At 36.3% G+C, this 14209-nt stretch overlaps 1 protein-coding gene across 3 annotated transcripts in view; it reads left to right on the plus strand.

Annotated features, from left to right (window-relative positions):
- The window catches only part of CTDP1 (CTD phosphatase subunit 1), a 105290-nt gene that overhangs the window by 23930 nt on the left and 67151 nt on the right, over window positions 1-14209 (plus strand). For all 3 annotated transcript variants that reach the window (XM_074899764.1, XM_074899765.1, XM_074899763.1), the window contains exons 6-8: window positions 4163-4253; window positions 5367-5533; window positions 6943-8025. In XM_074899764.1, the coding sequence (XP_074755865.1) occupies window positions 4163-4253; window positions 5367-5533; window positions 6943-8025 (1341 nt within the window). The remainder of the gene's footprint in view (window positions 1-4162; window positions 4254-5366; window positions 5534-6942; window positions 8026-14209) is intronic.

The raw sequence follows: 14209 nt of genomic DNA on the forward strand, positions 1-14209 counted from the left end.
ATGTAGAGAACACTTGATGGCAGTATTGGTTAAATGATGTCTCATAGAGCGCTGCCAGTTTGATATTTTGTTATCCATATGTTACATAAAGGAAGGACTTGTGATAAAATGCTGGGGATTTTTTTTCATAAGAAAAAGGTTATTTTCTTAGGTCCTCTATATACATCCTATATTTCTTTGTGAATCTGAACTCTGAGCTGCTCCTTCCTGGAAGGCGCTTTTGTAATTTTGTAAACAGATGACATCTTGTCAGTCCTTTTCTCTCATTCCAGCTGACTCCCAACAGCTGTTAAGTGGGATTATCTGATATTTGTAAACATCATTTGTGTCTACTGAAGTAATTTATCCCGAACTCTTTCTTAGCTTGACACATGTACAAAGTGGTATCTTGTAGTACATTTATGAAAATGAGTTTAGGATTTTATAATCTAGAGCTTCCTCTAGTATTTCTCTTCTACATAATTATTTTGACTAATTGCTACTCAGTTTTTTTCCCCTACTATGCATAAGAGAAGTTCAGTGTATGTAATACTGAAGTCAGTTTAAATGCTGATTTTAAAAGTCACTGTGAGTTTTAAGTTCAGAGGCCACTAGACAACAATAATGCAGTGTGAAATCACTCAAGATTTATAGTAGAATTTAGAAAGCAGGACTAAGTTTAGGGCATTCATATGTATGGTTTGTTACAGCAAGTACCTTACAGTATGTATTTCAATAAATAATTGACAGAATATGTGCAAATAAGTAATCAACAGTGTCTGAAGGTCTCCAAAGCTATTGAAAGATTGGGTCAACAGCTCTTTCCAGGTTCTAAAGTAGGACCTGAAGTAGAACTGGAGGAGACCTGATTCTTCAGAAATTCAGTTTTAGATTTATTTTTAAAAGGACTTCTTCAGATTCACATTGGATCCTACTGTTACGTCACTCCTACTAGGAATTGACATTTAACTCAATGTGTCTCTAAGATTTTACTTCTCAAAAGTTAGTTACTTTTGAACGTTGCATCTTGTGAGGATTTTTTAACTTAACTTTACAAATCTTATTTACAAGTTTATAGAAAGATCAGGTAACGTAGCTTGATAAGACTGTGTGTGCAAGGACCCAGTCTGAGATACTGGAAAACAAAAAACGGTGGGAATAATCTCTGCTAGGTAAGTCTGCTGAATAGTCCCTTGTAATATGGCACTCAAAGGATAATGATAGCGTCTTCAGTTTGTTCAAGAAACCACTTAGATGTATACTTATCACATTGTCTAATTTATGAGAATGAGTGGAAGCTCAGTTTTTATTTGAAACAGCAAGTCTTTGTTTACAATTATTTTGACTTCTACAAAAGGCTTTAATTTTTTTTAGCATGCTTACAAAATGAGAAAATCATCAACATTTATCCTTCTGCTGGTATGACTTGTGCAAACTGACATTACTCAATAAAAAAAATCTGTTAAGAAAAAGATTCATTATCTATGCTAAGGCAGAAAACTGACCATAGTACTTTTTCATGACATTGTGGTAGAAAATGGATAGGAATAAATAAATAAATGAAGCGAAGTTAAGAGTACATCTTGGGAACGCTTTTGCCATTTCTCTCTCTCATTTCTTCATTGCTTATACATAGACCTTCTCATAGCTGAAATCATAGAAACTTGAAACAAAATGCCCCCACGGAAAAGTGACATCATCTGAACAGATGCTCTTTTGGTGGTCTGTATTGACTTTTCTTAAAGAAAAAGCCATGAGTACTTTGGAAGGTATCATCAATTTGAAACCTGCAACTTCATTCTTAAGGGTTAATTTGCAGAGAGTGTACTATTATAATGTTATAGATCTTTCACTATGTAGGTTGTGAAAAGATTTTTATTTTGAAGGTAGTAGAGTTTTTCATAAAGAGGGTTTCCCAGGGTTTTTTTGTTATTGAAAGCAATATAATAATGATTTTATTTTTTTTTAATAAAGATGTTAAATCTCAGCTTTACTTAGTCTTATCTTGGAAGGTGTATCTGCATCTACTTACTTTTAATGTAAAGTTTTTACTTTTTCAGATTTATGTTCTATTTGCACTCATAAACCAATTAAAAGTTAATGTTTTAACTAACAGTATGTGATCTAGCAACTGGCTGTCTTGTTTGCTCTTGCATGGAGTAGAATTGCTAAATAGGTTAGTAATTAGTAGCCAATATAGCATTTTCATTTAGAGACAGTATTAACATACTACTGAAGAAAACAAATGATGTATGACAAATGAAATGTTATTTGCTATTTACCTAAAATGTGAAAACGTCAGGATTATGTCTGTTATATTGCCTAGCCAATTGAATCAATATCCGAAAGAAGCCAAACAGACACAAAGAACTTCTTTAAAAGGCTAGTGCTGGTTTTCCTATTGCTATTCAAGTAGCTTAGCTTTGAAAGACCTGACCTTCTTAAGATAGGCTTTTATCTTTACTGGTACATCTCTAGTGAGCTGTATCCTCAGTGTATTTTTAGTGAATTATTAAGGGAGAAGAATATTAAAATTAAAAAGTCTTTACCAAAGCATTATTGCAAAGCTCCAGAACACTACCTCATCTCTAATCCCTGGCAGCAAGGGTTTCTGTGTTTTGGGCTTTCTTAGTTCAACTACCCTCTTCTTACAGTTTTAGCTAGATGACACTGCATCTGAAGACCTCATTGTGGTTTTACCTTTTAATCAGTGCACTCCTCTTCAATTTAGCATGGAGTCCCTGTGTATTCAGATAAACAGTAGAAGAGAATTTGGTTAGGGAGAACAGGAACAGTTTATGTAGTTTGTCAAAATATCTGTGTGTATGGCAATAAATCTTTGTAGCTAATTCTCTCAATTCATTATGCCTAGGTACTGCAAGGGTCTCACTACAGGGGATGATTCTACGAGTTTGCAGCAATTCTTAAGCATAGTCGGGTGAGTTAAGGTTGAACCTCTGTCCTTAACTCGGAATTTTCTTGCTTTTATGGGTTTTAAGTTATTCCAGTTACACATCAATATTAACTACATACAGGATCAGCTTTTCAGAAGTAATAACTGAATTTTTAACTTTTTTTTAAATTTATACCCTCTGTTTTTTCAAGACCCACCTTAACATACTCTTGGGAGCTGGACTTCTAAAAGGAGTTGAACATATGTTCTGTGCAAATCTCAAAGCTCCTTGAAAGAAAATTTAAAGTTGGTCCTTAGAGTGTGTAGTCATTTTGAACTCTGGTTTTGGCTATAAGATAGCCAACATTTAAAATAAAGTAAAACTTTAAAAAATTGTTCCCAGATGAGTATTGACTGCCTTGTATTATTCATAAGAATAATGAGAAGTTGATGTTAACTTCAACGCAAATTCAGTAAAATGAAAAATAAGGATTAGCATCTAAAATGCCAGTTTCTTTCTAAGTGATTACATGACTGATCCTCTCATGAAGAACTTTATTATAGCAGGCTAGGTTCAGAAGCATGTGCATGTGTGTTTGTACACCTGAGTCACCATTTTCCTAAATAATGGCATTTTATCTTGCTTTAAGATAATTAGCACAGCTTCTCCTGTTTTGCTTTGTCTTTTTTTTTTAAAGAGCGCAGTCAGAAAAGTTACTGCAGCTGGGCCTAAATACTTTTATGAATCCCAGGATATATTCATTATATGTAAATGTATTAAAGTAGTTTTTAGAGGTACAACTTAAAACCTACAAATGCAAGAGCTCCGGCTGAAACTGTCCCTTAACTTGCCCATTGTGCTTAAGTATTGCAGCACATTGCCGACTCTTGTGAGACTTCTGTGCAGTCCCTAGGCATAATGAGCTAAGGAGAGCATTTAGCTTTAAAGAACCACCTGTAGAGAGATAAATGTAAGTTGCAAAATCATGTATATCTATCCCCTGCTGTATCTCTTTCAGCCTAATTTATTTGGCTGTCATAAATATATTTAATTTCAGTTTTGTCGCTATGTTGACAGAAAATGAAATGGGATTTTTAAAATGGATTCCACTGCATCGGTTATAAATACCTGATCCACTGTGCTTACCCTTTCCTCCATATAATAATACCTCTTACCTTAAAATTGTCTGATAAACTGCTGTTGCACAGATTAAATTAGCTGAATTGTATAGAACATAAGCAAGGAACAAACATTTTGAACATTAACTTTTTAATTTCTTCTTTCAAAAGGATTTTTGGACCCTGAAAAGAAACTATTTTCCCATCGGATATTGTCAAGGGATGAATGTATTGATCCATTTTCTAAAACTGGGAATCTTAGGTATGTATATGGATCTTACGCATTAAACAAAACAGGACAACAAAGACACAGAATATACTAAATAAAAATTACTCCCTTTGTACTTAACATGTTTATAGTCCTTCTTGAATATTGACACTGTCTCAGGAGAACTGAGATGTGAGGCTTTGCAGCATTTCATCTACTTTATGTGTTCTGGGTACTAGAACAGTAAGAATGTGAAGCAATGGCATCATGTTTTCACTTACACTTCTTATTCTTTTAATAACCCTATTTCCACTTTATGGCTTGTGATCTTGTATAATCTTGTATGTTGTGTGTTTCTTAATTAGACCAAAATCCTCAGTTTGAGGTTAATTCATATTTGAATATCTGCTATTCTGGCTTTCAGACGTGCTGTACGTTTAGCAGCTTCCGTTCTCTAGTGTTTCTTAAAATTAGCTTATTTAGAGCCTTGTATTCATATTCTAGTCTAAATTGAGGTTCCAGTCTTTTTCAGAATATAAAGCCAAGATTTTTTCTGAAAGACAGATCTGTTTAGTATTTCATAAAGCTAGACTAAAAATTATTGCCCCCTTTCCATCTAACCATAGCAAATGAGAAGCTTTTTTCTTCTCTTGCTGTTTTCATATGCATGTGTATATCTTAAGTACTATACCTCCTCCTCCTCCTAGGTGATGCAAGTATTAGCACTTTTTGCTTCCTTTGTCTTAGATTGAATGAGTCTACTATTTAAAAACTTCTTGTGTCTTTTTCCTATATAGATAGTGTATTGACCATGTGATAGTTGGCTTTGGCCTGTTTGTCAACATAAACTGTGAAAGCTAGACTGAAATGTAGTGTTTTTGTTCTTGCAGAGGTTTGTTGGTTCCTGCTTTCTAGCCTTTGGGATGGGGATTTAAAAATCTCTAATCTTTAATTTAGCTGTTTCCTTTTTTTATTAGCTTTAATTAGTTCAAATATTGTATTTTGAATGCTGTAATTTTAATATTGCTGGGGGGTTTTTTGTAAGTTCATATATAAGCATTCCTGCAGACATGCTCGTAATAAAGCAGAACATCAGCAGAAACTACTTTCACCAATAGTATTAATTTCTAAAACGGGATTCATTTTATCAACTGTTTTGTCTCTTAGAGATCTCTTCCCATGTGGTGATTCCATGGTTTGCATCATTGATGACAGAGAGGATGTTTGGAAGTTTGCACCCAATTTGATAACTGTGAAGAAATATGTATACTTTCAGGGGATAGGAGATATTAATGCACCTCCTGGATCAAGAGAAATTCAGATAAGGAAGAAAGGTAATCTTATAGTTTTTAAAGCACTTTTATGACTTTAATCACATTTGAAAAGTGCAGTATGTAAGCTATTGTGGTGGTCTTACTAGTATTGTTGTTGTGCTCAGATGAGCAATCCTATACTACTGTAGTTGACAGAGTGCTCCTGCAACACAAATACAAATAGTTTAGTAAAACTGGGCTTATTCTTGTTGATAGTTTTCCTTTTGGTGGGTGACTACAGCAAAAGAGGAATACTAATAATAGTATTTTGGCTGTTACGGCTGAAGAACTGATTTGGCAATACACCAAACTGTTGAAGAACATGTAAGAGGAGGACAGTTTCTGCGCTCCACTCTCCATGTAAAACAAGATAGTTTTTTCTTTTCTGTAGGTTTCTCCTTTTTGATCCCCTTCCCTGCCCCACTTCGGAACAACAGTTAATAAACTCTGGTCTCGGCATACTGCTGAAAATAAATGTTTTGATCTCTGCTTAAATCATGCTAATAAAATAGCATGGGATTTTTAGCATCGACTGAATGTGCTGTTCTGGCATTTGACATGAGAACCTTATGTTCAGCAGGCTCAGCAGTGTAATACTAATAGTAGATTTAGAAGTTGTACATCACTATGTTAGTATTGATTTGGGGACAAAACATATTTGAAAGACAATGTCAAAGAAAGAATTGCAGGGCTTTTTCCAGTTTAGACAAGGGGTTTTTTTAATTTGTGACATCATTCTTTTTTTTTCTTGTTGAACTAGGGATGTCCAATATAGAAACAATAATAATGTACTCAAACTTAATCAGACCACTGTGGTGTTGGGACCTCTAAGCTTGTCTGGTGTTGCTTGCGGGGCAGGGACACACACACACAAAAGAGACAAAGTAGGGTGACTTCATCTAGTGTTCCTGATCAATGCCTGTGTGCAGTTTTCTGGATGTCTACAGTTTTCTTTAATTGTCTTTCTTCTGCAGGCATCTGAAGACACATCTAAAACTATTTTTCTGCCTTTGAGTCTGTTACCCTTTTATTTGTATTCCAGCAGAGCCTCATATGAACCTCAAACAGCATCTTTGTATTGCTAAAACGTGTATATCTTTTCAACTATAAATACTGTTATTTTGGTTATGAAAAACAGGAAATATGTGAAAACTATGGAAGTTTATAAAGGAAGCTCTTGTAGCTGTAGTTCTGGATTGGGACCTTCTGAAGTGAATTCTATCCTTTTTTTTCTCTGCTGCAGTTTCACTGCCCTGAGATGTAATCATTAAACTCATGCTACAAGATAAATCCTTCTATGTTTGCATAGTTAACAAATAATTACTTACGACCTGTGTGATTTAAAAAAAAAAAGCTCCTTACACAGCTTAAAAAAAAACCCAACCCCTGAGAAAATATGTATATGTTTTATTTCTTTTTCTGTGTCTTAGTAAACCACTCTACAAAACCAGAGGCACTGGATTCAGCAGTGACATTAGGAAAGGATGCTGAAGAAATAAAGAATGTTACATGTGTAGAAGAACAAAGCAATGGTCTCAAGAAGGCTACAAAGGACACTTGCACTGCGAATGGAAGTACTTCTGTAAGCAGTGAAACATATGACTGGGATATGAACTCTCGTGATAAAGTTAATGCCCAGGACTCCTTAAATGATAGCACTGATCACAAAATGGACAGTGAGGTTGCTAATGATTTGACAAATACAAAAGAATCTCAGATTTTTTCAGAGCAAGTTGATAGAACAGTAGAGAAGCAGGAAACCCAAGACAAGAAAACAAATGACTTGGACTTTGAACTGTCTAGTGACAGTGAAAGTGACGGTGGATTGGATACCAGAAAGTCATCCACTTCTGTATCAGATAGTGAGAATGAGGAAAAGAGAAGCTGGAAGAAATCCAAACAACCTCTGCAGGATGAAAATTTGCAGAAGGGGAGTTGCACTGATGTGAGTGAGAAACAGGATGGTCTGATGAACCATTCTGGGGACACGCAATCTCTACCTAGTGAAAATATGCACGACAAAACTGATCTTGAAGCACAAGAAGAAAGTGAACAGGAAAGTCTTTGTGATTTAGGAAATGGGTGTGCAGACAAGAAGGAGGCTGAAACAGAGTCTCAGAATAGCGAACAGTCCGGAATTACAATGGGTGAGTCCTTAGACCAGAGTATGGAGGAAGAAGAGGAGGAGGATGATACAGATGACGATGACCATTTAATATACCTCGAAGAGATCCTTGTGCGAGTTCACACTGATTATTACACAAAGTATGATAAATACCTGAAAAAAGAAATTGAGGAAATTCCAGACATCAGAAAAATAGTGCCAGAACTGAAAAGTAAAGTGTTGGCGGATGTAACCATAATATTTAGCGGACTCTACCCAACAAACTTCCCCATTGAGAAAACACGGGAACACTATCATGCCACAGCACTTGGAGCCAAAATTGTGAAGAATCTAGTACTGAGTGCTGATGATCCTGACAAAGCAACACATCTCATTGCGGCAAGGACAGGTAGGTATACAAGAGTCAAGTTTTCTGTCAGCTTTTTTCTGCTGCAGTTCATTCATCCATTGAGATGAAGAGGTCTTTTAGAACTGCAGGAATAGCAGTGCTTTTATCAGCAAAGAATTACACAAGGTTGTCATACTTTATTGGAGATATAATAGCTGTCAGTATAACTTCCATGTTTTTCAAATTTCAAATCCAAGAATGCTTCATTTCAAAGTTTTGTGTAACTTGCACTAGATGGATTCTGAATGTAGTACATTGGATACAACTATTGTGTGATGTGGTAAAAGTGATAGGATAAATGTAAATGCAAACCAAACATAAATGTGATCTGGTGGAAAAAATGTGGAATAATATCATGTTAAGGTACACAGCATGTGATGATAAGCAGCAGTTGAAGTGTTGGTTTTTTGCTTGGTTTTGGAATGTATGGTTTGAGGGGGGGTTGTATGTTTACATAGTTACATATGCATGTTCTTGTGTTCTGTGTTTGTAAGCAAATTCTTCACTACCTTCACATTCTTAATGAATCATCCAGTGATGTAGAGCTTAATACAAAAGACTATTTTAACTTTAGGTTTTGATATCAAACTTTAGGTTTTGGTAGTGTACCGTATTTAAATTGAGTTTATTATCACGCTTTAAATTAATTTTCAGTGTTCTTTTGAAAAGTAAATTTCAGGGTGGTTCGTATTTTTCAGACTTTTTGTCATGACCTAGACTCTCCTTCAAAATAGTCATGTAATGCTGGTGTTGCACTTGATACATAAAATACATTCAAATATTGCCTGCCAATTAAAACAAGAAATGACAAGAAGAATACTATTCCTGAATTACTGGGGTGAAAAATCTTTATTGTCAGTATGTAGAAGCTGACCCCTGCTTTTAGTAAGAAGAGGATTTCACTAACTAAAAAGAGAGAACTTGGCAGTCTTTTCTGCCTAACAAGACTATTGTCATCTTTCATCATCACTTAGTATTTCTGTAACATTGGCAGTGAATTGGGGGATTTAGAGTGAAAAACTATATTATCCGATAATGCTTTTTTGTTAGATTCTCATGGATTGCTTGTGTTTCTGGTCTTGTGATGGGTTTTTGTTTCTTCAACCGAAGACTGTGTTTTCTCACCTTTGGTTAGATGGGGGAGTAGTCATGCTGCATCATTCTAATTTCATGAGGGAAACTCTGAAGTTTAATTAGTGATTTTTAAGGATATAGATTGTGTCCTGTCACAGCTAGATTTATGATAATTCAGCTGTCAACGTGTTTTTCATACTGATTCTCGTGTGGTTAGAAATTAGAAAGGAAATTCTACAAGTCTGTTACTGCTTGTAAGATAACAGATGTTGCATCTCTGACTCCAGTGGCAAATGGCTAAAGCACTGCTTGGTGTCTAATTGCTGGTGAAAGGGGGAAAACAAAAGTATGTCCCTTCTTGAATTTTGTTCAGAAGTCAATGACCTGAGACCAGACAATGTTGTTCTACTTCTTTTTTTCTTCTTTCTTTTTTTTAATGTATTTGTTAAAAGGTACCTGTCAGTTCAGTGTTTCTGTAATAACAGCAAACTTAGAACTCAGACAAGCAAGCTAACTTACATGTTTTCTTTGCATTAGCAGAGCTGTAGTAAATGGCATATATTTTATCTGCAACAGTGGTAGGGGCAAGTACTGTTTGCTTTTGAATTTTGAAGACAGGGGAAGAAATGTAAATCAGAGTACCCCCTAGGGCTTGGAGTGATGGGTGTTCTCCCTGCAAAGTGACCACGTCATAGCTTGGTGTATGGAATGAACAGCTAGCACATACCATTTTAGATTGTATTTACAGTATCCTTTCCAGCCTATTGCAGTAAAAAATTTAAATTTCTTTTATTCTTTGTATATACTTGTCTTTTTCTCTGCAGGTAGGCAGCTTGTTTCTCTGCAGACATAGATACTCTGAATTCTGAAAATAAATAAATCCTTGTTGTTGGAGAAAATTTGGGTTGTTTTCATTACATAGGGAGGAAAATACTATATACCTGAATTACTGTAAAACACAAGGATCTTTGTATCATCTAATCAGCTTTCATAAATCTGAGTGACTGAGAAAAGGCTACCCTGTAGTCCTTTCCACTTACCTACGGGCTGCATAAATCGTACTTCAGTTTTTGAAACATCTGCTGTTTGCTTTAAGCAACTGTAAACTGCACTGGATGGTGAGTTATAGCTGTGTACACACTTGGCTAAGCAGTTACCACACTACTTCACAGACCTTGTTATGTTCCTTTCTGAACAGATGAATGATACTGTAGTTGATTTTTGTATTGAGTTTTTGCTGGTGGAGCAGATAAAGCTGTTCAGGTCATTTAAAAATTATTCTAGTGGGGTAGAAGCAGAAATACGTCCATTTAGACCCCGAATTTTTCTTTTATTTTTCAAAATATATCTAATTCTGTGTCTTTTCCTATACTTTGAAAGCTATATGGGAATAATTTCCTTACTTTTGGTGAATTAGCCTATGTCAAGTTTTGCTTAATATCATTAAATATCAGGTTGCATAAAATACCAATTGTACTATGAACTATGGCTCCTTTTAGTCATCCTCACCTACCTACTTAAAAAATGCTTACTCCTGAGTCTGGCTTTGAGGTATTGTGAGAGAAGAGAAAGCTGCCAGCTGATAGTCATGTTAGCCTGTCCTATGACTCCATGTGAGGTCTTCAACCGGACATAGCTATGATGTGTCCACGTTTTTTTTTTTCCTAAAGAATATTTTCAAGGGCTGTGTCTTTTAAAGAAATCCAGTTAAGCACTGCTCTAAACTTGGGTACTGACCAGATAAGACTGTTGCATTTGCTGGTAAAGCACAGCATGGTGCTAAAGCTGAATTCTAGACATAGCCTCTGAACAGCACATCTATCACCGTTTCGTGATCACTTAATTCTTGTAGTCCAGAACACTGAGGTCTGTATGACTTGGTTTAGATTAACGTCGTTGAAGAGCTTCAGGTTTTGATCATAAATCAAGATTTACTTATAGAAATGGTCTGAAGAGAAATAAACTTTTAGTGACCAGATTTTCCAAGCCACATCTGGCAACCTGGTTACAAACTGCCGTAAGTATATGTTGACTTTGGTGTGTTGGAATCAGGAGTGTTTTGAGAGTGACTCTGGTGGTTACTTCACATCGTGTACTTCAGTTTGTTCTGGCAAGCCTCAAGCACTCACGCTGGGTTCCTTGTGAGTGAGATTGAAGTGGAGGGCACAGTCAGCTGAGTGCTCATGGGCATTCAGCTCACAGGACCAGGCACAACTAATCTAAAGCAAAACTCCCTGAAAATGCTGATGGGGTGAGCATCACTCATCCAGCACGCTTTTGCTTTGCAAGTCTCCCTGTTGGGCTGTACTGTGTGGTGATGTGAACATAGCCAAATATACGCGGTATAATATTTCTTCTTAGTCTTTGTAAACATACAGCTTAAGTCTCATTTATCTATGTAGCTTAAGTTCCTAGTATGCTCCCTACTTTGTCTTATCCAAACTGCTGTAAAGTTCATTGTTGCATTATTGATTTTGGTCACTTTCTTTAGTAATGAATTGTCAAGATTAATAGGAGGCTTTTTTGTGTTTTCAACCTTTGCAAGTTCAAAAGAGTTGATGAGTCCCTTCCCCAGGTTTGAAAATAACCTTTTCCCAATATTATGTGCTTCAGGCTGCATCCATCAGAGGATAGATGTGATGAATTTGTACCCTAGCGGCTTCATGTGGAAAGGCTTGTGTGCTTTTTAAACTTCTTGGAAAAATTTTAGACTAGAATTTGAAGTAGAGAGGTGTGATTAGAGAATAATGCAAAAAAGTAGTCCAGAAAAACAGTTTTTCTCCAAGTGATTTTTAGCCCAGCTGGATGATTCAGATGTTCCTATAACTGCATCAGAAGTACTGTTGCTTGGATGGATTAAAATACTTTCTTCTGTTTCTTAATAAGCATACTTTCAAAAGGGGAAGTTACACTGGGGGAAGGGAGAGAAGGCAGGGATATCAAATATTGCAAAGCAGTTTCTCCTACCTGGTTAAATTTGGTGTTCCATCACATCTTGCTCTAAGAACATCATATGTGTGAAATCTTGATTTGTGAAGATGTCAGCTAGAAATAGAAGGCAGCCCCTGAGATGACACAGTTGTATTACCTCATGCAATTTTCAGTATGCTGGAGTGTGCAGTAGGCAGCTGCGCTTTAGAAACAGGGAGGAAGTAAAACGCTTTGGTGTGGTGGGGTGAGAAAGGTAAAACTTTTGACCCTTGGGGAGGGGGTGGTTACACATTGGTCTTCATGTTGCCAACCTTAATTTTATGTTAATGGCTTACACCTTTTGGAGCTATTGTTTCAGAACCACAGGAGTTTCATAAAAAATAATGCCATTTTGGCTTTTGTGTTTAAGGTTCCGTTGCAATCCTATTGACTAGAAGAACAACTTACTTAGTTCCTTCAGCATACATCTGGTATGAAACGATCAGATACACATGAACGCAGAATGTGTATGTGTGTGGAACGGGCAGCAAGGTGAAGCACCTGACAAATCCTCAATACAGAAACATCAGTTTTAAAAATAGTTGGAGAAAGCCATCTTCTCACATAACTTCACAGATTTAACATGAGGTGAAGGTGCAGTTTTATGGTTTTGTTCAGGTTCCCCTGATGAAGTTCAAAAGGAGCAGCAATATCTTTAGTTGGGTGAATGGATGTACTGCAATGTCAGATAAGTTTTTCTTCAGGGTATTATAAGCACAGTTTGTCTATCCAATAGCACCACCAGTGCTGGTTAACTGTATGCTTACTAGTGAAATTGCATGCTATTGTATGTTGTTTTCACTCAGCTCCTGAGTTATGAGCAGGACAGTATTTCTAGTCATGTCTGATATTTGATTCAGTATCTAATACCAAGCACAAGTACATGAACTTCTACTAGACTTCTTGCTCTTGTCACTTTTTTCCCTGAAACTCCTATGCTTATGTATCCTCTTTATACAGTTGTCTCCTTACCTCTTTGTTATGTTGTTGTTGCTTTTCTTCTTTATTCTCAAAAGAAAGCATTTTCCAAGCCAAGTCTTTCACCTCTTTAAAATCCTTTTCCCCCCATATCTTTTAATCTGATTCTCCTTCAGAACATCTGCTTTTTTTTCTCTGAACCATACCCTGTGTATAAATTAAATACAGCTTTATGCTTACCTGTTTCTAACTGGAGGTATTTCTACAATTCCTACTGAGGTTTTAAGTAATACCTCCTGTGCCAGCTCCCTCTGGTGCTGTAAACTGGCTCATTTCTATCAACTGTTGCATTAAAGTACTCTGGATCACTGATTACTTTTGTAACTGATGACTAATTGGGAAAACTGATTTCTTGTATCAAGGGATGAAAGATTTGGGTTCATTGATCTCCCTTCTTAAAGAGTTTTACTTTTTAGCCAGTTAAAACCTCTTGAGCAAATGTGTGCTGGGATTAACATGTTTGGATTTCTAAAATTTTTTTCACTGAGTCTTTGTTGGACCGTGTTTTTATTTTTATTTCATGGCAAAATTTAAAATAAGACATTTCTAAACCATCCGTGGTTTGGAAAACACCTGGTCTTTACTCAGTTTTGGGTTCATGTTTATCTTGGATTCTTAAATTGACGCCTTTTTATTGCAAAGATACTAGTGTGGAGAAAAGCTTTACGTTTACTGTACATCTCTTAAATCCTGAGTTGTGGAATTCCTTGTATTTGCTGCCGAAAATAGAAGACATGTATTTGTGCACAGGACTGTTTTTTCTTAATGTAAATCCAATAAAAAAAACATATTTGTATCTAAAGATAGAGGAAGAGGTATCTCCACTCCTGTTTTCTGTTGGGTTTGGGGGAAGAAAAAGTAGGGAAGCAAAAACTTTCAGCACTTTAGTAAAGGACAAGCAGCTGAACATGAGCTGGCAGTGTGCCCAGGTGGCCCAGAAAGCTAATGGCGTCCTGGCTTGTACTATAAATGGTATGACCAGCAGAAGTAGGGAGGTGATAGTCCCACTGTACTCTGCACTGATGAGGCCACACCTGGAGTATTGTGTCCAGTTTTGGGCACCTCAACACGAGAGAGATATCGAGGTGCTGGAGCGAGTGCAGAGGAGGGTAACGAAGCTGGTGAAGGGCCTGGGGAATAAATCCTGTGAGGAGTGTTTGAA

This window comes from Athene noctua, chromosome 2 (genome assembly GCF_965140245.1).
Source record: "Athene noctua chromosome 2, bAthNoc1.hap1.1, whole genome shotgun sequence".
NCBI lineage: Eukaryota > Metazoa > Chordata > Aves > Strigiformes > Strigidae > Athene > Athene noctua.